Source organism: Priapulus caudatus, unplaced genomic scaffold (assembly GCF_000485595.1).
Source record: "Priapulus caudatus unplaced genomic scaffold, Priapulus_caudatus-5.0.1 Scaffold984, whole genome shotgun sequence".
Lineage (NCBI taxonomy): Eukaryota > Metazoa > Priapulida > Priapulimorpha > Priapulimorphida > Priapulidae > Priapulus > Priapulus caudatus.
In genome coordinates, this window is record NW_014578045.1 from 91,070 (window position 1) to 115,466 (window position 24,397).

Sequence of the window (24,397 nt, forward strand, 5' to 3'; positions counted from 1 at the left end):
CGCACGCACGCACGCACGCACGCACGCACGCACGCACGCACGCACGCACGCACGCACGCACGCACGCACGCACACACACACACACACACACACACACAGTTGATCCCCATTCTGACCTTACTTACATAGAAGCCCAGTACTTCATTTTAAGTATACATGTATTATTAGCTATAAGGCTTACTAGCCAACACACAATCATAAAATATACCTTGAACTGGGGTAACCTGCAATCTCTCTCCATCATAATAGGCACCTTTGCCACGTCGTCCAATGTATGTCTTGTTATTGTAGACATCATGGATTATCCCTAGCTCTAGCTAGAACAAACAAGCAAATGCACGCATTTGGTGTCATAGAGAGAGGGCATAGCCAGCATTACATGTATTATGATTCTAATAGGCTATAAAGCAGCTAAACAATGTAAACTTGATAGCTGATGTGGTAGACTACACCTGAACTATTCGAGTAGATATCATGTGTGCTGGATGAGTTAGGTTAGCACATCCCTACGTTTGTTTTAAAAACTATAGAATTCAATGGGATTACATGGACCCATCACATCCGGAACAAGCACATTTTTAGCTGCAAAAGTAACGATGATAATATTATAATAATTAACATAAGCCATACAAATGCAACTTATAGTCATTAGAAGTTATAATAAGTAACAATAAGAGTAAGAAGTAATAATAGTAATTTGAGATAATAAATTGAGATATTATTTGTTACTTAATTACAAGTTAGCATGCATTTACTGTACCTCTTTTTGAACTGCAAGTGCAATTGAAATAGCCACATGTGGAAAACTGTAAAACAGAAATTCTCGTTTTCAATAAATTATACTACTAGTAATATTTAATAGAAACACACTACATGCATGTGACTTCATCAAAACTGAAGTCGGCCATATTGGCAGCATTGGCAGGAAGTGCAAGTATAGTTTAGACATAGACTGGTACTCGTCCCTTCTCACAAGCTCAATTGGACAGATAGGACTTTTCGGCCAAATTCGAAATTTTGTTGTTTTGTGTTGTAACATATGATTACCTTTATACAACAAACGTAATTCAACGTTACATTTTGGAGCCAGTGACCAGTCCAAAACCTGAGTATTACTTTGCGGACGCAACGTAACGTACTCCACTATGTCGATCTACGGCCCAGTGATTCAACAACGAAACAAAGAAAGAGAGAGACGAGAACAGCAGCAAGAGTAGAAGAAACGAAGAACGATGGAGAGCGATCGAGAGAGACGAAGAATGACGGAGAGCGAGAGAGAGGGACGGAAAGAGCTAGACGCGGGAGAGAACGGTGGATACACACGGCGTAAGAACTACTGTGAGTAAGTCAGCGTGAAGGAAGGAAAGGCCGGTGTTGTATCCGTGATACTGTGAGGGCAAGTCCGAGTCTCGACCTGTGAGAGAGAGAGAGAGAGAGAGAGAGAGAGAGAGAGAGAGAGAGAGACGATAGCAGAACAGAGAAGGCAAGGCTGACAGAGCCGAGACAGAAGACGTGAAAGATAAATTGCGAACTGTAATGGCCTCCCAAAAAAATCCAGGAAATTCTAGAATTTAATTGGTGGAAAGCTTCAATCTCGTACCGTCGAAACTGGACCTGAAAGTGTGACATCATCAGGAATGTTTATTTTTATCTGTTTTTCTTTATTTTATGTACGAGGTATTTTTTTCGTGGTAGATGCTTGTGATCGTTTGTCTTTGTGTGGGAAAATCTTTTGTGTGAAACTTTGTGTAGAAATGTGTGATCGTTTTCTTGAATTTGTGGTAAAGGTACGTTTACGCTATAATGTCCGACTGCTAAGGCCACCTTTTTTTTTGGTTGGTTTACAGATTTTTTTTTGGTTGTTGTTGACTCGGTAGGGTTAAAAAAATTGTCGTTTTGTCAGATCAAACAAGTCAAAATACAGTGATACTGTTATACATGATATTAAAGTATTTTAAGAAAACTAAATGAAAACAAAAATAAAAAAATACAGATTTCCAATTTTTATTTTTTTTCGTTTTTCTTGAAAATTCGTGTTGGCGGATCTGTAAACCAACAAAATCTCGCCTAAACACATGCTTCAATTATAGTTTGATAGGCCTAAAACATTTAATCGAAAATAAGATGTATTTGCGTATTCGTTTCAGTTTTGCGTATTTTTTGGCTGTATGATGTGTGTAAGTGACAAAGGTTGTCAGGTCCACATCAGTGCTGTGTGTAATAATGGGATTAAGTCCACATGGCTGGATGTATTTAATTGTGGTTTCGGTAATGCGTGTCAGTAATATAATGTAACCATCATTCTGAGAGTCATTATTGCAGGTTTTATAGATTTCCAAAGGATGGAAGAGAAAAGCAAAAAATAAATAAAAATAAAAAATAAAAAAAATAAAATAAAATAATTAATTAATTAAATATTGTAAGATCGACTTGCTACCGATGCTTTACCGCTGTCTGCAACGCACACACTCGTGTTTTACGTACGCACAACATTTTCACGCAGTTAATGTTAAGCCAGTGGGTTGTTTAGAACCAGTGGGTTCGTTGTCATGCCAATGTGACGTCATCACTTCGGAGATCTATAGCCTAAAAAGACGCAAGAGTGAGAGTAATTGCAGCGATATCAAAATGTTCACTGCCAAATGTGTTAAATTTCTGACTGGTATGGTGAACGAACTTTATTGTTACTTGTTTTGTAGAGTATAAATATAGTTCATGATTCAGTAAAGTTGAAAATATAGTTTAGATTGGCCAGGAGTCTGAAATCACGATAGGGCATCGTGTTATGAAAAGGGGGAGAAATGTAACATATGATTTACAGATGTTACATAAATTAGTTAGAGACGCGGAGTTGTTATAGTGGTAATCTATGTAGACAGAGCGTTGCTCGTCTTGTGCGGCTACATTGATGTTATAGGGAGAATGGTTAACGTGTTTTAGGTCGGGCGTTTTTAGGGTCATTGTGAAATGAGGGTAGGCACATATGGCTGTGGGTTAGTGACATATGTGGGGGCAAAAGTGTGGTAGGCTGGGGAGGAATATATAGAAGAGGGATGAGAGAATGAGAGGGAGAAATGTAGGAGTTGCGGAGTCTGGTGGTGGTCGCGTGAGTAAGCACACGGGCTTACACGCATGTGTGAGTTTCCTTGTCTCTGTGTGCAAGGAGATTGACGTGAGCAGACAATAAAGTTATTCAGTTTACCACACAAGTTTGGATTTCTTCATCATTTAAACATCGAAAGTTATTTCAACGTTATAGTGTTTATTTGTTTGTGTAATGTTGATTATTTATTATTATTGACAGTAAATCCTAAATATAATTACATAAATATTATGGATGGCACTAACGTATGTGAACTGGGATAAAAAAGTATTTGGAATTTTTTTTGAATTTGGCCGAAAAGTCTTATCTGTTGAAAATATGTGGCCGAAAAGTCATAGGCCGAAAAGTCCGTGGCCGAAGTCCTACATTCATCTGATTAGTCGCGAGGATTTAAAGATGGCCGCGCCCAGCGTAAGACACAGTATCGACTAGTCTTACATGAAAGATTTTTTGGCCGACCTCTTGCGTACATTGTGTTAAAAGTATTGCTTATGTGTGTTTACGTATGAGTTTTAATTTTTTCCCGGAATAAAGATTGTTTCGTATTTCCATGTGAAAGGCATCATTCATGTTCCGCCATTACCAGCTTAAAAGCAGTGACCCGGATGTTCCTAATTGCCCGGATGAAAGTCGGCCACTTGGGTGGCCAAATAATTAAAATTGGTGCTCGCCTGTCCCTATATCGAGCTTGTGAGAAGGGACGGGTACCCGTCTAAGTTTAGACAAAGCTCCAACATTTTCAAACGAATATTGGTGAGTTAGGCCACAATTAAAAAAGTATTTGTTTGCCCTCGCCCGACCCTGGTTGAAAAGTTTGGGTAGGTAGGTAGGCTCCTTTTTTGAGGGGGGTCTTTTTACAACATCAGCATAGTGTCTACATGCTCGGGTGTGCTTGTATGGAGATCCCTTTAATGTCGAATGTTTGTTTTGCTTGGTCCATATAATGTATTGCCTACAGATTTATATAATGTACCACTTAATACAATTTGTTTAAAAAAAGAATGGGGAAGATCAATAAACATTTTTGAGTCAGCCCCTTTTTGGCGGGTCGGTCTGGTGAGGGCAAACAAAGAATATTTTTTATTATGGCCTTATTGTAAGACAATTGGTTGTACTAACCAATATGATAGAGAAAAGTATAGGATATTCTTTCGAGTACCTGCTATTATAACTAACCAGGGAGAGGAGTGTAGAAAATGGTCAGAAGAGAGGAGACGACAGTGGCTGGCAAACCTAAATCAAGACTTCAATGACAAAAAATGTAGACAACATTAGGCAACAACTCAAATTGGGGGGACATTTGGCACACATGACATCTTTTACATTGTAAAGATACAACCAGTACAAACAGTCAGACGTGACAGTCAAAGTGGCGACCTGCCACAGTCACTAAACAGCTTTAGCCAAGGACCTATAGGGTTGTCCCTCAGGAAGGAACAGAAATCAGATGTAATCGCCAATAGTTGCACTTCAAGCCACCAAAATCAAAAGCAACTGAGACTGTGGATACTGTCACACAGCCTGCAAGTAATTTGAGCGAGGTCACTGTCACATATAAAAACCTTCAGGAAACATGACAAGCATGCAAACTGCAAGAACACTGCCAGGCTATGTGGGCAACAGTGTGCCACTATTCTGTTGGTCACAAGTTCAATTTAATATTATCTGAATGTTAGAATCCTTGAGATGTATTCTCCTTTAAAGAGGAAAGGAGTTACGTGAAAACGATTTACATTAAGTTTAACAAATAAAATTGCTCCTAGGTAGCACTGCCGTCCAGATTTTGCTCTCCTTTCAAAATGGCGCATGAATAAAATTTGAGCTCCGGTGAGGTCCATGTTCCCTTTGTCGGTTCTGTTCATACACTAGATCACAAGCTACGAAACAGATACCAAACCCACCCAAAAATCTGAATGACCTGAAATCCACCCTGCAATCCCCCGTTCCCCTGCTTGGCCTATGTCAAAATGTGACTTACCCTATTGTATCCCACTGGGTAGTCTTGTTCTGTGTGTGTGTTCTCGCGATGTACGTGTGAATGGTCACGTGATGTGATCGTGGTAGTTGGAAAATGACGGAATAAGAAGTGGACGAATAAAAACCATGCTTGTTGTCTTTCACTCATGTTTATGCTGGCGTGTTACAAGGTGGCAGCGTCTGCGAGCGGTAACAGACTATCAACAACCGAGGACAATCTTGTCCGACAACCAACATTGCCAAGTCGAGTGTCAGTGCCACCAACCGTGAGTAGGTTAGGCGGCGTGCCCTGTCCGAATGCGGGCTGGCGTTGTAAACACCTAGCCGTGACGAAGCGGATTTGATACAGGACTGGAAGCCGCTATACTGAAAGACTTGCAGACCAACGTGCGTGCTATTCATAGCCTATACTGTGGATGTACAGCTGTGCCTGAGTGAGTGATACAAGTCTATCTACGTTATCGTGTGTGTGGCCACCCAGCTCGACCAGACCAGCAATTCGTCGTGGGACCAAGGCGGGCAGGGACTAAGAATACAGTTGTGTTCCACAGTACGTACCAAGTTCCTACGGCGCCGGATACAATACCAGGAATCAATTAACTCTTTGCGCATTATTTCATCTACATGCACATGTATGGGCATTACAATCATGTACAGTACTACCGTGTAGAGCAACGTTGTGCTCGCGTGGTGTGATGTGTTGATGCCGTGTACGGGTGGTATACTTTCGTGTAGGATAGACTAGTATACGTTTTATGCAACGCTTATGCATGTTTTTGATTTGTAGTAGTTTAGGCTAACCGCAGTTCGTTTATGTTGGCCTATGTTTCGTAGTATGATGGTACACAAATGGCATATATACCTACTGGTTAGAGGCACATATACGGAAAGTTCAGTGTGATACATGCTGTATGACGGTACACCCTCACGATATTTGCATACACAAGTACAGTAGTCGTGTAGATGCATGTACGTTGTACACATACCGACATACACATCTTGTTGACGTGACATTTGGGTAGTGCCCCACAGGGATCCAGTATGGGAGACCATGAAAATGATGTACCGGGGTCCGACAGAGATGACCTTGCACCACAGGTACAAGCAGGGGATGTTCCCGCCCAACATGTACAGGGGGTGCAACATTATTATAGACCAAATATTAAGGCACCAGGTCTGGTAGACGTCACCGGTGATGACAAAAAAGGAATTGGAAGTGGGAGAACTATTCCATCGCATCCCAGTTAGAGCACCAGCCACAGCGAGTACAGCGTGCAGGGTTGTTAAATAGTTTAGGTCGGGACACATTGCGCATCTACAATGGTTTAGACGGAGTACCAGGTGATACAGTACAGAATATAATCTCGAAACTGGACTCCTATTGCACTGGTCAGACCAACGAGGCAGTAGCAGATTATTTGTTCTACACACGTGAACAACGTAAGGAGGAGTCGGTAGACATGTGGCTATCCGACCTCAGGACAAAACAAAAGGTCATCACTTGGACACACCGCAACATGAATGCTGAACAATTAGCTTTGGAAATTGGATAATCTGTGGCATTCTGGATAAGGATGCGCAACAGAAAATGCTGGATGAAGGCAACCCGGATTTCAACAGAGTGATTGAAATCGCCAAAGCCAGCGAAGCAACCCGGCAGTACACGAACACCATAGGTAACAATACAGAAGTACATAAGGTGTCACACCGACATGAGGCGTCACACAAACCTATCGTGAAAAACAGCCACGAAAGGGACAGCGACCAAGTGGACCCCGAGAGGCAGAATGCATATACTGTAACAGACGCCATGTAATGGTGAAGGAGAAATGCCCTGCTTATGGGAAGAGGTGCAATGTCTGCCGCAAAGCCAATCATTTCCACGGGTCTCGTAAATGTGCAAAAAGTAAACCCGTGCATGCCATGGATGACTTCGAAGAACAGAGCGAGTGCTCGGAGTCAACCGATCAACAACAAAGTCTGTATACTGTGAGATGCTAGTTTGGGATGGTCAGCGATACACTAACCCGATAAAGTTACAGCTGTGGTGCTACAGTCAACGTTGTCCCAAAGAAATAAATTCCAAGGTCCGTACAGGTCATCAAAACTGATGTTACGCTGTCTATGTCGAATAAGACTGCAGTAACTCCACTAGGCGAGTGTGCATTGAAACTGGAAAACCCCCAAGACAGGCAGGAAACACAACGTCAGGTTCATAGTGGTTTCCCACTAGACGCTTAGACCTCTGCTTAGTAGACTGGCAGCAGAAAAAATGGGGCTCATTGCCATTAACTATATGATGTTCAAGTCAGGTAATGCAGTGGCCAGGGCTATATCTGGAGGAGGCCCCTGAGTGTTCGATGGAGGACTGCAAAAAATGTCAGGAACGGTACACCTGGTAGTGAAAGAAGATATTTCCCCAACTGTCTGTCATCCACAGAAAGTCCCAGTGGCAATTAGGGACAAGGTAAAAGCAAAGCTGGAGGGCATGGAGTCCAAAGGTGTCATCGACAAGATGGACGAACCCAGTGACTGGGTAAGCCAAATGGCAGTGACCGTGAAGAAGAATGGATACCTTAGGATATGCATAATTCCGAGCCCTTTGAATAAGGCACTCAAGAGAGAGAGAGCATTTCCCCATGTCGGTCCTAGACGACATACTACCAGACCTCTCAAAGGCACAAGTTTTCAGCCGTCTCGATTTGCAAGATGAGTACTGGCACTGTGAATTGGATGAGGAATCCAGCAAGTTGACAACCTTCCAAACGCACCTTTGTGCTATAAGCGGAAGCGCCTCCCATTTGGGTTGAACGCGAGTGCTGAAACATTCCAGAAACGTCTCAAAACAACGCTAGAAGGGTTGGAGTCTGTAGAATGCATTGCAGACGACATAATCGTGTGGGGAGTTGGTGACTCGATGGAGGAAGCACGTAGAGACCACGATAAGAACCTAGAAGCTCTAATGTTGAGAGGTGACAAACACGGTTTAAATTTCAAAAAGTCGAAGTGCAAGTTTAGAACAACCTGCACAGTGTTCCAAGGCCATATCATAACAGTTGCAGGCCTGCAGGTAGATCCAGAAAAGGTCAATGCCATTCATAATCTGAATACCCCGAAAGATGTCGAAGCAGTGATAGTTTTGCGAGGCACAGTGAATTACCTGGCCTGGTATCTGCCTCAGCTGTCAACCGTGATGGAGCCCATTAATAGGCGGACCAAGGAGGATGTTCCTTGGCATTGGGAACACGAACAAGACCAGGCTTTGACGAAGATCAGAGACATAATCTGCACAGCACCAGTAATGGCATATTATGATCCCAAGAAGAAGCTGGTGCTACAATGCGATGCCAGTGAGTAAGGCCTGGAGCTGCACTGTTATAGGAGGGTCGTCCAATAGCGTATGCCAGCCGGGCACTTACAGACCCCGAGACAAGATACGCTCAAATAGAGGAGGCAGTCCCAGTGGCGTGGTCACTTGAACATTTCAGGCAATACACATACGGGAGGAAAACCATAGTGCACACAGATCACAAGCCTCTTGAACCGATCTCAAAGAAACCACTGTGCAAGGCCCCTATACGTTTACAGGGGATTTTCATGAAGATCCTGGAATATGATATTTACCAGTGGAGACATGGGAAGGAGATGCACGTCGCAGATGTGCTGTCCCGATTCTATCTACCTAAATCGACAGGAATGTCAGACATTGAGCAGGTATGCATGGTAGACTACTTGCCGATCTGAACAGAAAGACTCGAACAACTCAAACTAGAGACAGAAAGGGACGAGACATTGCAGCTCTTGAGGTCAGTGATTCTGAAGGGATGGCCAGAGAAGAAGCATCAATGCCCTACCCAGGTAACGCCATACTTTAGCATACCTGATGAACTGAGTGTACAAGACGGTTTGATATTCAGATGCGAGAGGCGCGTCATCCCTGCAAGCATGAGAGACCAAATGAAGACGGCTATTCACACCTCTCATTTAGCACGGGTAGAAATTAGTTTTAAAATTCACAGGCCCATCGGGCCTGTAGGAAAGGGATTTTACAGGCCCACCCGGCAAATTACAGGCCCGCATCATTCCCTGGATACCGCAACATTTTTTTAACTAAATGACCGAAATTTGAAATTTTTACAATGCTTTACGTTCGTACGCACAAACAGCCATTTAGCTACGTTTCCATCATCATCATACACGTGCACGCGTTCACACACACCCATACTGATCATTTACCGTGCGGATCATACAGCTTGAATGATAAAGCTAATGTTTGGGACATATAGGGCAGAGAAAAACAACGCTACATCGTAGGGCCGGTTTATTCAGTTAGTTGATTTCATGGCAAGAGAAAATGAAAAGGTTGAGTAATGTAAACAAAGGAACCAGCCAAATCAGGCAAAGATAGGGTTGAGTTTTTCCTGGCAGACATAAAAGTTGAACACACACACCCCACCTCACCTACAAACACATCACCTCACACGCACACACACCCATACACTCATCTTGAGTTTGTGGCTTGCTGGATACGGCATTGACTGCTTTAGTCACAGCTTGCCATGTCTTTTTATTAACTACAGCTGCCAGTTGCCAGCAAAACTTCCAAACAGTCCTCTTTCCCACTTCATAAATTATGAAGTCAATTTCCTCTGCGGAAATATTCCTATTCTTCCGCCACTTTTACAGTTGCCGTGTATATTTTAAATAACTTTGCTCTCACCATAATCGTTGAGAATGGTGCTATAGGAGATCGGTGGCTAATTCATAAATGCTTGCTTTACGATACCTTAAGTTAATCCACAAATTGCAGCAGAGCAACGATATAATAAAGTTCATACTTCGACTAGGTGTGTTGTTGTACGTGCTGCTTTGGCATTTTGAAAAGCCAACATTGATTACCAATCCGATATTCAGATGACATTCTTCTTTTAATGCCAACATTCTGCCTAATGTGTTAATGGTGTACAGAATATTGGGAGACTGTGCAAATGATAAAGCACATCACGGATAGGTGTTTTACGCAAACCACGTTTGGTCATAACGTAGGGAAGCTTATATTTTGCTCCTCCCTGTACAAAATGTATAAAGTTTTTCCAAACTTTAAAAACAATATGACACGGTTAAACCTGAGTGGTGCGACGAGGCTGTGCTGCTGTTTGTATGACTAGTAAGTAATACTACGTGCTTTGCAGCTACAGTGACTTGTGTTAACTTAAAACAATTATTATTATTTACTGTATAATTCAACATGCTATATTACCTAAATCTTCTTAATATTATTTAAAAACAGTATACTGATCGTTTGTTAACTACCAGTGATACTTTATTGTTTACATCCAAACGTGAAATGCGCGGGGATGTGCAAATTACTCCACAACCTAGCGCACGTAAACAGTGAGCGTGCCGCACGACCCATGCACGTAAATCGACCTTGGCCAACACAATGTAAGGTTCACTGCCACTAGCCCAAAGTAAGCTCCACCCAATTCTTATCGATTTTTGGTATGCCAACGCTGCTAGTCTGGCTGGATTCAGGAACCTGTGCTAACCTATGCGTCCGAACATCCCCACGCACGTTTTTTGAATGCCAACTAAAGCTGTGTGTGAAGTGTTCTAAATTTTCTGCGTACGCACTTGTGCGTACGCATTTCTTCTTGAATCCGGCGCTGAGATCACTATTGCATGCTGCTAGTTGCATGCTGGGGTGGATTTTCTACGGGCCCGTCGAGCCTGCTAGTATTAGAAATGCAGGCCCGAGCCTTAAAATACGGGCCTCGGGCCCGTTAGGATTTCGAACCCTGTTTAGGGGAAGAGTCATGTCTCAGGAGAGCCAAAGAAGCACTATACTGGCCAGCCACGAATGCGGAAATCAAGGGCTTCATATCAACTTGCGACGCATGCTGCAACCATGAAACTGGCCAGTGCAAAGAAACTATGATGCCACATGAACTACCTGGTAGACCCTGGGAAAAGGTTGCAATCGACCTATTTACTTGGGAAGACAGTGACGTCAGATTATGACACCAATTTCTTGGAGGTGGGCAGACTGAAGAGAACCAACTCTTCAACTATCATCAGCAAACTAAAAAGGCATTTTGCCAGACAGGGAATACCTGAACAGGTCAATAGCGACAATGCTCAAAATCTGACATCCGATGAATTCCAGAGATTCGCGAGAGACTGGGATTTTGAACACGTCACCGTGAGTCCATACAACAGCAAAGCAAATGGCAAGGCAGAGTCATCGGTGAAGGCAGCAAAGCGGATGCTACGGAAGATGAAGAAGTCCGGAACTGATCCATATTATCGCCCTGCTGGAGATTCGCAACACCCCAACACAAGGAATAGGCAGTAGCCCCATGCAGCATTTAAATAACTGTCAGGCACGCACCCTGTTACCAATGACACCAAACCTATTCAAGCCTCGGGTGACCAACTTTGAAACAGAGAGACATCAACTGCAACAGCTGAAGAATAGACAAACAAAGTACTACAACAAAAACACAAAAGATCTGCCTGCACTGGAAGAAGGTGACACCGTAAGAATGAAGCCTTTCGCTAAAGGACAACGAGAATGGAAGAAAGGTGTTGTAGTGGCTAGGCTCGATGAGAGGTTGTACACAGTGGACACACCGGATGGCAGTTACAGACGTACTCGTGTGGACCTTAAACACACCATGGAGGAACCACCACCTACTATTATGCAACGAAAATCGTTACACATACCACCAAGGATGACGGGTGGAAATGAGACAATATCCCCGAGGACCAAGGGTAACACGGAACCAATCCACAAGCCTATTGGCCACAACAAACCTGCAAGAGAAGAACCCGTGGCAATATCTAGAGAGCAAAACAATTCACATACGCCGACAAGGAAACTGCCCCCCCCCAAATCAATACATACTTCTCCCCCACTTGCACCACTTCAGAACAATCACAACACCACCAGGTCAGGTAGAACCGTTAAGAGACCCGCTCACCTAAGCAATTATGTACCGTGAGCGATGATAGAAGGTAATGGGGCCATCAGTACAATCTGACGCCATACACACAGGAAGATTCTAACTAAGTTGTTTTTAAGGATACAAAACCTTCATCAATTGAACTGTAGGTCAGGATGATATCATTTGAATGTGGCATTTGTTAAAGTCCCTATAATAATGGCAAATTTTTGTTATCGTTGTCACTGAATTGACGTTTGTTAGTTGACTGTATTGCAAAACAGGTACGCTGTATACAAAGTTCCACGTGCACAGTGTTGAGAGTCTTCAGGTATTTCATATAGGAGAATAGATGTATCACACTGGGTAGTCTTGTTCTGTGTGTGTTCTCGCGATGTACGTGTAAATTGTCACGTGATGTGATCGTGATAGTGGAAAATTGCGAAATAACAAGTGGACGAATAATGACCTAATGAATAAAGTGCCTTCCTTGATATCTCAAATGAAAGTGTCAATGACACTGTAGCTCACCTTGGGTGTGATAGAAGAGGGAGGGGGATATATAAAGCAAGTGTATACATATGGGAGAACTCCCATTATATAGCATATCTCCCATTGTATACTCTTGATGATATATGCATAAGTTTTGATGCGAAAATAAATGTTTCAGATTTGAAAGAATGAAATCCTGACAACGCTACGCCTAAATGATCGCCATTTTGGTTTTCGAATATCGCGCAAATAAAAACAATAAAATATTCCAGTCAAATTACTTTAATGAAGAATCTAAAACACAATATTACACGTATATAGGTATGATTGTAGAGTTGTTTACCAGTTAGACGAAATAAACGTATTAGGACGTTGTCATCTCTCCCATCAGAGTAACAACTATTTTGGGGCTAGCCTTACACATTCATATACCAAAATTTAACAAAATCGAATGAATCTACAGGGGTAGAAATTAAATTTTGAACAAGGGAGTCCAACGGACTCCCAACCCTTAAAAAGAGGGAGTCCGCAGCAAAATGAAGGAGTCCGCAGTCTGAGGTTCAAAATTAAAGATATTAACAATAACACATGTGTTTATTTTTAAGATTCATGCCGTTTGAACGTCTGCCAAATTTTCTTTGCACATTACCTGAAAAAATACGGTAATTCTCTGAGAGGCCGTGCTCCGGAACGAAGTTAGTATGGCATAATTTTCAGCGAGTCACACGGACTCCTGCATATGTCAAATCAGGGAGTCCGACATTAAATCAGGGAGTATTTGACTCCGGACTCCCGTTAATTTCGCACCCTGAATCTAGATGGCCATTTTCATTTTTGCCAAAAAGTGGGTGTGGCTCGAAAGTAGGTCGACTGGCGTGCTCTAAAATAGGACGTTCAAATCTCTCCCATAGGAGTAACAACTGTATGCAATTTGAAACATGTGGGTCAAAAGGTTCTTGAGTTATCGTTGACCGTAGGCAGACACTGAAATGCAGAGAAATTGCCAAAATCTACCTAATTTGCATAATTTAAAAATAAAAATAAAAACCTGTGTGATGTTTTGGGGCCAGTCCTCATTCATTCACATCCCAGAAATGAGCAAAATCCGTTGAACCTGAACTGACTTATGGCCATTTCCATTTTTGCCAAAAAGTAGACGTGGCTCAAAATTAGGTCGACTGGCGTGCTCCAAAATAGGACGTTCAAACCTCTCCCATAGGAGTAACAACTATATGCAATTTGAAACATGTGGGTCAAACGGTTCTTGAGTTATCATTGACCGTAGCCAAATGTTGACAGACGGACGGACGGACATACGATGGACGACACCCCATGGCAATAGCTCATCTTGACGATGTCAAGGCAAGCTAAAAACCATGCCTGCTGTCTTCCACTCTGAGATGTTTATACTGGCGCAGGGTTAAAAATTAAATTTTGAACAAGGGAGTCCAATGGACTCCCTGCCCTCAAAAAGAGGAAGTGCGTAGCAAAATGACGTCCGTAGTCTGAAGTTTAAAACTAAAGCACAACAACAATAACGCATGTGCGTATTTGAAGATTCATGCGATGCACGTCTGCCAAATTTTCTTTGGACATTTGCTGAAAAAATACGGTAATTCCGTGAGGCCGTGCTCTGGAACAAACTTGTTAGTATAGCAGAATTTTCAGGGAGTCTCACGGACTCCTGCAGATGTCAAATCAGGGAGTCCCACAGTAAATCAGGGAGTATTTGACCCCGTACTCCCGTTAATTTCGCACCCTGCTGGCGTGTTACACCTATAACTTTGTATACAGAATCAGGTGATTTTGCAAAAAAACATTAAAAAAAATCACTGCAGGTCGTGCAGGTGTCAATATCTGCCAATCAAGGCACATGTACCGACAGTGGGGTCACCCCTGCTTAGCATCCTCAATTATTTGTCCTAACATTTTTCACTGGAATTGCATGCCCATTTTTCACCATTTTGTAACATACTAGTCTCGCATATCTTCTGGTTTTGATGTAGGACAGCATTTAAGTCCGTATGTGGTATTTATTATACTCCATATATTTTCAGATTCTATTACACTTCAGGTTACAACATAATCATTACTGCTCTAATGTAATCTTCTCAATAGAAATTTTCGTCATAACCTTATGAATACATTTCCTGCTAGTAGATGAAGCTTTAAGGGCACATATATCATACCACATAAGGGTAATGAAAATTTTGATGCACCTTTAAACTAAATAAACAGTTCCCTTTATCACTTATATGTCCATACTTGTGAACAAAGTTGGTAGTGCCGTCCACTGGATCAATAATCCAGGTTGGGTGGTCAGTCAGTTCGCACTTTTCTCCTGCAGCAACTGATTCTTCACCAATAAATCTATGCAAATAAATTCAATATATTATAATAAGATGAATATATGATTAATTATCTGTACACATACTCGCTTGTATGATGAATTAAAACACAAAAATGTAAGGTTAGGATTCACCTGTTTATCAGATATATATTGTAAGCAGGCAGATGTCATATGCCACGCGGAAGCGACAGCGATACGGGGAAACGCAATTTTGGCGCCGCAGTGTCGAGAGGGTTGTCACAACATGCTGGGAGTGGACACTACGCGGGCCAGTCGAGCACGTACGAGAGTAAGCAATGGTCGAGCTCGGGGCTAAGGTTTCCCCGGGCATTGCGCATTGTGACAACCTAGACGCTGACCAGATGACCTATGACATCAGGGCAGGAATGGGATCATGGAATCCGGCCAAGTGCGAAGCCAAGTGCGAAGTCACATATCCATATCATTCGGTTTGGGAAAAGGAGAAGGTGTAGGACCGCATTCCCCGTATTTGGTATGTCCAGTTGGCCGGAGAAGCGGAGAAGGGAGCTATAACGAGAGGTGACGTAGGAAAAGGGCGCGGCGTATATAAGGTGAAAGCCATCGCTTCTCGAGGCTCTTGTTAGAAGACACTGATCGAGAAAGGTGTAAGTGCGTGATACGGTTGCTATGTAAATGAACGGTCTTGCTAGTCTGTAGTACATTGAGATTTCATGTTGTATGATGTAGTAAAACACTACTGAACGCTACTTCTTGTCTTGTCTCTAGTTTATTACAGAACCTCTTAAAAAGGTAGCGCGAATCACGTGTCTACATTTGTGGTGCCGACCAGTCCGAATTGGGTATTCCATTGCGCACAACGCAAGGGAAGCGAGCGATCGAGAAGAAAACGAACCGTATCATTGCATCACGCATCGGCATGTTCTCAACGGCGAATCGGTAAGTACTAATATTTCCGGCTTAAACGATGTGGTAACAAAATTTCTTGCGAGAAGTGCTTTACGTACACGTATGAGCGTAGTTAATTTTGCGGAGTAATTAAGGAGAGTATAATAGTCATGGATCCATTAGTTACTACACTCGAAGATCCACTCTCGATACCTTCCGCCGCTCAGTTCGTTGATATGCCTCAATTAGATCCTAATAATTACGAATCCCACCTATGTGCCGCCGCTCGTAGAACTGCCGCAGATGGCATATTATATTACGCAGCTTGCGACTGTATTTGGGGAAGCGTTGAAACCATCCTTAGACAGTATAGGTAGCAATGTTGATAAAACGTTGCGCGCCGCGGAGCTACGAGCGAGTATACCTAAATTTAGTGGGTCACCGGGTCCCCTACAGGTCACGTTTGCGCAGTGGCGGGATGCCTTACAACTCGCGCGCGTTCAATTAGACGTAACTGATAAGCAATTTTTATCGATAGCAGTATCGACGTTAACAGAGGGGGCAGCGCAATTTGCGCGTCGACATTTGCTTGCAAACATAGGCATCACTTGGTCACAACTGTTTAGTAATTTGCAGCGTCAGTATAGAAACCCGGCAGAAATTCCGCGCGCGCAGGCAATGTTAAAAACTTTCAAGCAAAACCGTTTGGAAAGCCCGCGTGCGTATGCAGAGCGTCTAATTGAATTATCAGAAGCCGCGTATCCGGATAGTCACAGAAATGAGGCGTCGTTTCAAACACGTCTCACGGATATATATCTAGATGGCCTTCAAAGTGTCCTGCAACAAAGATCAGTAATAAAAGCACATCCGGCAACATTGGAAGCCGCTGTGGAAATTTGTGTGCGGCAAGCGACAGTAGAAGCTGAATAAGCAGCTCGCCAACGCGCGCGTGCGTGCCAAACGCTTGCATCAAATGCAAGCGACGAAAATGGTCAAACTGCTGATTACGCCGAACTCGGTCGCGTGCCGGTTTCTCGTACTGCTCCAGTATCTACTGCCTTGGAGAATGACGAAATTTGCCGCCAGCTTGCGCAGTTGGGGGAGCTAGTCAAAACCCAAACACAGATGTTGGATGCTGTGCAGAGATCGTTTGCGGGATCGTCGGCTGATCAGCGCGCATTTGATTATAATAGACAGCCATTTCGCTATGCGCCTCCATTCGCACCGTTCACTATCCCATCACAGTCCTACATTCCACCTTCAGCGCGCGCGCCACCGTCTGCACGCTCCCGAATCACGCCGCGCTGCTATGAATGTGGGCGGGAAGGACAAATTGCTCGTGATTGTACGCTCAGTAGAAGTCAGCAGCGGGGAAACTTGAAAGGGGGTCAAGCATGAATAGGGAGAATGTTTTTCCAAAACCCCCAGAATTCCCATATATATTGGCATCGCGCGCACTAACGGCTAACACTGCGCCCGGTTGTACAGTAGAAATAGAGGGTAAATGTGTTAACTCATTACTTGACACTGGGGCTGACCTTTCCCTATTAGGAGCAAAACAGTGGCGAGCAATCTCACTCTCGCGACGTACGATGGTAGTAAAGACGCCATTTTCCACGCTGTTATCAGCCAGTGGACATTTCCTATCAGTGTTGGGGTCGGTTAGACTAACGGTGGTAATAGGGGGGCATACGTATTCAGTTGTTTTCCATGTAGTAGCCGACTTGCCCAGACCGTGTGTATTAGGGGTGGATTGCTTGCGTACAAATAGAGCTATAGTAGTTTTTCGGAGGAATGTCTTGCAGCTGGGATCGGCAACGCTTAAATTAGTCTCACCTAGTCGGACGGAATCGCTGTGCGCTGCGCGGACAGCGGCTGTTACGCTGCCACGGCGTGCGCGCGGGGGTGGTCGATTGATCGCGCCTAAGAGTGTGAGTCAGGGGGCGCGGTATCACGTTACACCCGTGGATAATCGAGCGCGAGCATGTGCAAGGGGGAAGTCACGTTTTCCCTCGCGAATCCTAACTAATAGTCTCGACAAACCTAATGATCTAATAGCAAGTAAAAATACTCACACAGGATTAATACATAAGGATACTGATACGCCACCCGTGTCAGTCCAACGTCCGCCAAATGGGAACAGGGGTTATTTACAATTGAGCAGCCGGGCGCAATAAAGCCAGATGTGGGTACGACAGGCGAGCAGCGCGCATCGGCGAACATATTGGATTTTCGGCAGGCAGTAAGCCATGTGGTAGATTTTAAGCAGCAGCGGTGTATATTACGACTATTAGAATCCAATGCGCGTATTTTTGCAGCATCGGATAGAGACCTGGGACGGACGACCGTCATGGAATTTCAAATAAATACGGAAACAAATAGGCCAATTCGATCAAAACCTTACAGAATATCAGCCGCGCATGCACAGATCGTACAAACGAAAGTTGATGCACTGTTGGAGGCGGAAATTATAGAGCCGTCACAGTCCCCATGGGCCGCGGGTGTTCTATGTGGAGGATGTGTGTTGATTTTAGAAGGTTGAACGCAATTACGATAAAAGAAAATCATCCGCTCCCCCAAATAAATGACGTTCTTCATGAGTTAAATGGAGCGCGTATCTTCTCGACATTGGATTTGCGATCGGCATATCACCAATTACCCATCGCGCCGCGGGATAGACATAAAGCTAGTTTTGTTACGACGGGGGGCCAATGGACTTATTCTTCTCTTCCATTCGGGTTATGCAATGGGCCTTCTGCTTTTCAGAGACTCATGCATTCCGTGCTGCAAGGATTGGTGGGTAAATTTGTTATAGTATACATTGATGATATTGTTGTGCATAGCGCCAATTTCGATTCACACGTAAAACATTTGTTGCAGGTTTTCGACAGATTGCGATCTGCTAATTTGAAATTAAAACTAACTAAATGTTGTTTTCTGCGTGAGTCTATTCAATTTTTAGGCCACATAATCGATTCTAGAGGAATTAGACCAGACCCAGGTAAGATACGTGCCGTGCTTGATTTGCAGCCTCCCACGACGGCTACCGATGTCAGGCGGTTCCTAGGGCTAAGTGGCTACTACCGTAAATTTATAAGAGGTTATGCTGCGATAGCACGGCCTCTCACGCTGCTAACGGGTAAGTTGGTAACATTTAAGTGGACGGCGGAGGAACAGAAGGCGTTCGAGGCATTAAAAGAAGCTCTTACGACTGCTCCGGTGCTGGCATTAGCTTCACCCGACAGAGATTTTTCTTTGTATTGTGACGCTTCAAATCATACAGTCGCTGCTGTTTTGACGCAGGGAGCGGACGATGGAGGTGAGCATGTTATTCTGTATCTTAGTAAACAGTTAGTTGGAGCACAACTCAGGTGGGCCATTGTGGAAAAGGAAGTGTATGCCGTGATTTTTTCTTTATTAACATGGAAACATTTTTTACTAGGCCGCAGAACAATCATTTATGTTGATCATAAACCCCTACGATTTTTAATGACGGCGAAAACATTGACTAACGCTCGCTTGCAGAGATGGGCGGTCATACTGTCTGGGTTTGACCTGCATATAGAATTCAGACCAGGTACAAACAATATTCCAGCAGACGCGCTGAGCAGGCTGGCGACAACCCCAGTCCAGGGGGAGGCTGCCAACGAGAGTGAGAGTGAGCATGAGAGTGCAGCGGACGTATGTTTTGCGGTCGCCGCAGTACCAGCTAGAAAGGGGGTCAACGACCCGCAGCAGCCTATTAATACCAACCCACCATCGCGCGCGCCCTCCAGTGTTACAAATAGAGCGGAATTTCGCGACTTGCAAAAACAGGAAGTAGAACTGGCAATCATTATAAATGTTTTGACCCAACCGCATGTAGCATTACGCCAAATTAAATTGATAGAAGCATATTATATGGAGGAGGAGATTTTATGTCATTTAATTACGACTTCCACCGCTGATCCCCCCGTTTCACAAGTCGTAATACCGCGCTCATTAGTAGAGGCTGTTATGTATGCATGTCACTCGTCGCCGCATGCTGCACACCTTGGGTTTGATAAAATATACCGTAAAATTGCGAATAAATATTTTTGGCCGCGCACGTATCAGCAAATTCACAAATATGTTAAGGAATGTGTGCCATGTAATGCTAGGAAGTTACGGAGAGTCAACGCTCCACTGCACGAAGCCCCTATGCCGACAGCGGTCAATGAGACAGTCAGCATAGATGTCGTAGGGCCGTTGCTGATGACAGAAGACGGGTATAGGTATATAGTTACGTTTGTCGATCTTTACTCTGCGTACCCTGAATGCTACTGCACGACTAACAAGTCATCGGCGACTATTGCTAATTTAATTTTAAATTCATACATCCCGACGCATGGCTGTCCACTTCGTTTTCTTACGGATCGGGGGTTGGAATTTTGTAACTCATTGATGAAGCGTATTTCAGAAGTTTTTCGAATACATCACGTAAAAACGGCGCCGTTTCATCCAGCATCCAACGCGATATGCGAAAGGTTTCATCGTACGATGAATGCGATGTTAGCCTGCTTAGTAACGAGGAACCACACAGAATGGAAACAGGTGTTAGGACCCATTCTTTTCGCGTACAGAACGGCAGAACATAGTACAAAAGGATTCAGTCCTTTCTATCTCATGTATGGCAGATCCCCGGTACTACCCTTAGATACACTCTTGTTACCACGTGACCGTCTGTATGCAGACGACCCAGTATCAATCGCGTTAGATAACATGCATCAAGCGTGTACGCTCATACATGAACGCACCGCGCGAGTGCGGGAACGTAATAAGAAGCTGTACGATCGGAAGACAAGGAATCAACAATTTGAGGTAGGTGACGAGGTTTATTGGTATAATCCTACAGTCATACCCGGAGCCAGTCAGAAGTTAGCTTCGTATTGGCGACCGTATCATGTAATACATGAGAAATTATCTCCTGTACAGTTCCGGATTAGACATGCTCGTACGGGTAATATGCGCAATGTACATGTCGACAGTCTCAGGTTTGCATACCCTACTGGAATATGGGGTAAACCACTAACCGATACTTTACCTCGACAGGGGGGCGGGAGTATCACTACAGTGGAAGGAGGAGGAAATGACGCCACATGAAAGACCCCAGCATGCGTACGATGCTGAGGATAATAATGGCAAGCAAATTTCCTTGCAGTGAGATGAGGAGGACGAAATTCCACTAGCCAGACTCCGGGAACGCCAGCGAGCAACTTTGGCATGTTATGAAATAAGCTGAACATTGGTCCAGTCACTACTGTATCCATCATATATTAATGTCATATGACTGAATGCACATGGCAAATACCTCGCCTAAGTCGATCTCGCACAAGTCGAAAAATCGTCCAAGTCGAAGCGCTACAAAAGTCCCGATCTTTCCTTATGTTTTTACTTTAATAAATCTTTGCCTAAGTCGAAATTCACAAGTCGAATTTCAGCTATATCAAATAATTCTAGTCCCAATGGTTTCAAACCTGTGTTAATTCCATCGCACAAGTCGAAGTCGGAGCTATGCTCTTTGTTTTTACGAACATGTACAGTAATGAACATGCCCCACGCGACTGAAACAATCCGTGCACTGCCCCCCCCCCTGTACTTCAATCAATGCTGCCCAGCCAGCAGGCACGTGCGCCGCCACGATGTGCACAGAGACAGACACCGGTGTCGCGGGCTGCTGTGTAATTCTGACATAGTATACATGTACCTACTATCGACAGATATGATAATGTTGCCTGCTGGTAATCGTAACGGTGATTGTGATATGCAAGATGATGGTTGGTGGTGGTGGAAGTGACGATAATCAATGACCATAAGTGATGACGACGAAGAATGATGGAGAATGACATGTATAAATGTATGGACAAACCGACAAGATAATGATTATTCTATTATTCCACGTAAGTGTTAACTCTCATGACTTGCATCATCAAACCAAACACATGATCACACATTACAATAAAGGCAACACTAGCGAGAAGTGTAATTGAAAACATCAATATCAACACAATACATGTACACGCGACCACAAAGATGCAATTAGACTTTCTCATAAGTCGAAATCTGCGTAAGTCGACGCTTTTTCCTCCAGTCCCGTTGGATTTGACATAGGCGAGGTGAACTGTAATATTTAATCTGTATAAGCACAGATGAATTCACCACTTACCTGTGATTTGGGTAGATTTTCTTCAAGCCACGAATAAGAATCTTTTCTACTTCCTGATCAGTTTCAGTCACCAAATCCGAGTAACTAGACTTTGAAGTTGTCGCTCTCCTATCTTCATTCAATGCCTTTTTAATAATCTGCCATAATATAAATTAACATTTCATCAGATTGGAAAAATGTGCAAATAGGACATTTTTAACTGTAAACCGAGATTGCTAACACAGGACAAGGATAAGGATACGGAAGAAGACGAGGAAGACGGGAAGGGTGAGGATGAGAAAGCAGAGGAAGATATAAAGTGCAGGTAGTAAACATTGGTTGCTGAAATGATCAGAGTGGAAGGTGGCGAAAGAGTATGAGTACATACCAGAGTTAAGGAGGGTGAGAAAATTACATGCTAAATGGCATGAGAACCTGGGATGACATTTAAATCAGCCTTGTGTGTCAGGAGTGTTATGCTCAATATATATGATAGGTGTTGAGTGTATGTGCGTGCGTGCTTGAGTACGTACTCATGTATTGGTGCGTGCTTGCGTGTAACATCACATAACGTCATAACGATTAGTCTTCAATGGCCAATGGAGTATATATTGAAGACACAGAGAGAGAGAAACAAAGTTGATCAAAAGGACAGATAAATACTGCGGATCGTGATATAAAAAGCTTCGATATTGAAATATGCAAAGAAGAATAAAGAGAATTCCAAGAGGAGGTGACAACAACGACGAAACTAAACTAAAAGAGATCCTTTGAAAACATTGTATTGCCAATTAAACAGTATCGACAATGTACGAGTCATTCAGCTCGCTATCAGGCTAGGTTATCAGTGCCTCGTTGTGCGTTGGTAACAGAGTGTGGTAACATATGCACGTACACAAACTGTAGCCTGCTTGCAGTTACGAGAGAGAGGGAGGGAGGGAGGGAGCAAAATACGCTTTACAGTGGATCGCCAAGCTGCGGCATGGCTAGCGCGGCTACAAATACGTCACGCACGAGTAATCATGTGACATATAAGCGGCAGAGATTCCTTATCGCTGCGTGGAGATTTCGAATAAAGTAAAAACCCGCGTATAAGAACCTAGTAATTAAGAACCTGTTAGGCTAAGATTTTCCATTTAGACCCCCTTGACATAAGAACCTGTTGTAGCCTAAAATTTGAAACAGGTTCTTATTTGATAAAATACACTTAACACTTTAAATCTCATAAAATAACTAAAACAAGTACTTGGTGGTCTATATACCTCTATTAGGTGTAAAGGGCATAAAAAAAATAAGAACGTAGAATAGGGTTTGTATTTGTCTAGATTGCAGTCATTTAGACATAATTATATGAATATTTTGTATAAACAATGGACCGCACCAATATTCTACCAGCCACAAGCACCTTTTTTTTCTTAAGAAAATAAGAACCTATTTAAGAACCTAAATAGCCTAATTTCCTCGTAAACACCAATTATATAAGAACCTTTTTAGGCTAACCTGGAAAAATACAGGTTCTTATACGCGAGTTTTTACTGTATATACAAACCAGTGCAGCAACATTACTGCGTGTTGATTTTGACCAATTTTTTTAACATACGTAAAGAATATAAATATATCTACGATATATGTAAGTGTGACTGGGTTATTTTGAAATTTAAAAGTTCAACACTTTTTAAGTATCCTTTAAGCTAGAACCTAGGTTGAAATCCTAGAACCTAGAAAATTCTTGTTATTACCAATGTTGAAAGCGATTCAAATAAAACTGTTATCTTATCTCAGAAGAAGAATGCTGAAGGACGAGATTGCTGCACAGTCTGCCGGGTCTCTATCCGTTTTCCTTATTCCATTCATAATCCGTATTCATTCAGCTCACTTAACACGTTTAACGCTGCCGGTGTCACGGTCTGAGATTACCCTAGACCGAATAATTCTGTCCCAGATAACCTTTTTTTATATTTTGGTGAGGGTTATTGGGACAGAACGGGGTGCATTGAAATTTCGTGAGATCACATGCAAAATGCATGCGCTGCTAATGCGGCCCGTACGCCGGTATCGGCGGGTAAAAAAGCCTACCGTTCCCTTCCGCATGGCTTTACCTAGTCCGAGATTCCTCTGACCAATGCCCACGCCGACGATTTTTGTGAATTTGGTGTGGGTTAGGTCAGACTCAGAGCAACTTGCCAATACAAAACGTGGAATTTCTCCGATCCCGCCGAGGATCGCTGTTTCATCGCTCCAAACTCACAATTGGGACTATCAATCAAGACCTAACGCCCATAGATCGAAAACTGGACGATCTGCAGTCGGATATCCGCGCAAAGCGCGCCAACGCCGCCCTGGCGGCACGCTTTCACAACATCGCTGCACTCTCTGAATTTACTTCAACGGGTCTCTGGACGATCTGCAGCCGGATATCCGCGCGAAGCGTGCCAACGCTGCCCTGGCGGCACGCTTTCACAACATCGCTGCACTCTCTGAATTTACTTCAACGGGTCTCT

The 24,397-nt window shown here is 43.4% G+C and overlaps 3 protein-coding genes across 3 annotated transcripts in view; 1 reads left to right on the forward strand and 2 right to left on the reverse strand.

Annotated features, from left to right (window-relative positions):
• Positions 1-2,493, reverse strand: part of LOC106814822 (inositol monophosphatase 1-like) — a 10,040-nt gene extending 7,547 nt beyond the window's left edge. Inside the window, exons 1-3 of the mRNA XM_014819181.1 lie at positions 2,489-2,493; positions 761-806; positions 209-317 (exon numbers count right to left, since the gene is read on the reverse strand). Coding sequence (XP_014674667.1) covers positions 209-317; positions 761-806; positions 2,489-2,493 — 160 coding nt within the window. The remainder of the gene's footprint in view (positions 1-208; positions 318-760; positions 807-2,488) is intronic.
• Positions 2,494-11,024: 8,531 nt separating this feature from the next.
• On the forward strand, positions 11,025-11,435 carry LOC106814820 (endogenous retrovirus group K member 18 Pol protein-like). The gene has a single exon (XM_014819178.1). It carries the CDS (start codon positions 11,025-11,027, stop codon positions 11,433-11,435), a length of 411 nt encoding a protein of 136 aa, XP_014674664.1.
• Positions 11,052-22,054, reverse strand: LOC106814821 (inositol monophosphatase 1-like; the record flags this gene model as incomplete). The annotated part of the gene is made up of 3 exons (XM_014819180.1): positions 11,052-11,896; positions 14,782-14,886; positions 21,918-22,054. Coding segments are annotated over 3 exons (342 nt in total), but the record flags the coding sequence as incomplete, so codon positions are not given.
• Between the last annotated feature and the right edge of the window lie 2,343 nt (positions 22,055-24,397).

Excerpts from the sequence above, each read along its gene's own strand:
- LOC106814820 (XM_014819178.1), top strand. The coding sequence starts at position 11,025 with ATGAACTACCTGGTAGACCCTGGGAAAAGGTTGCAATCGACCTATTTA.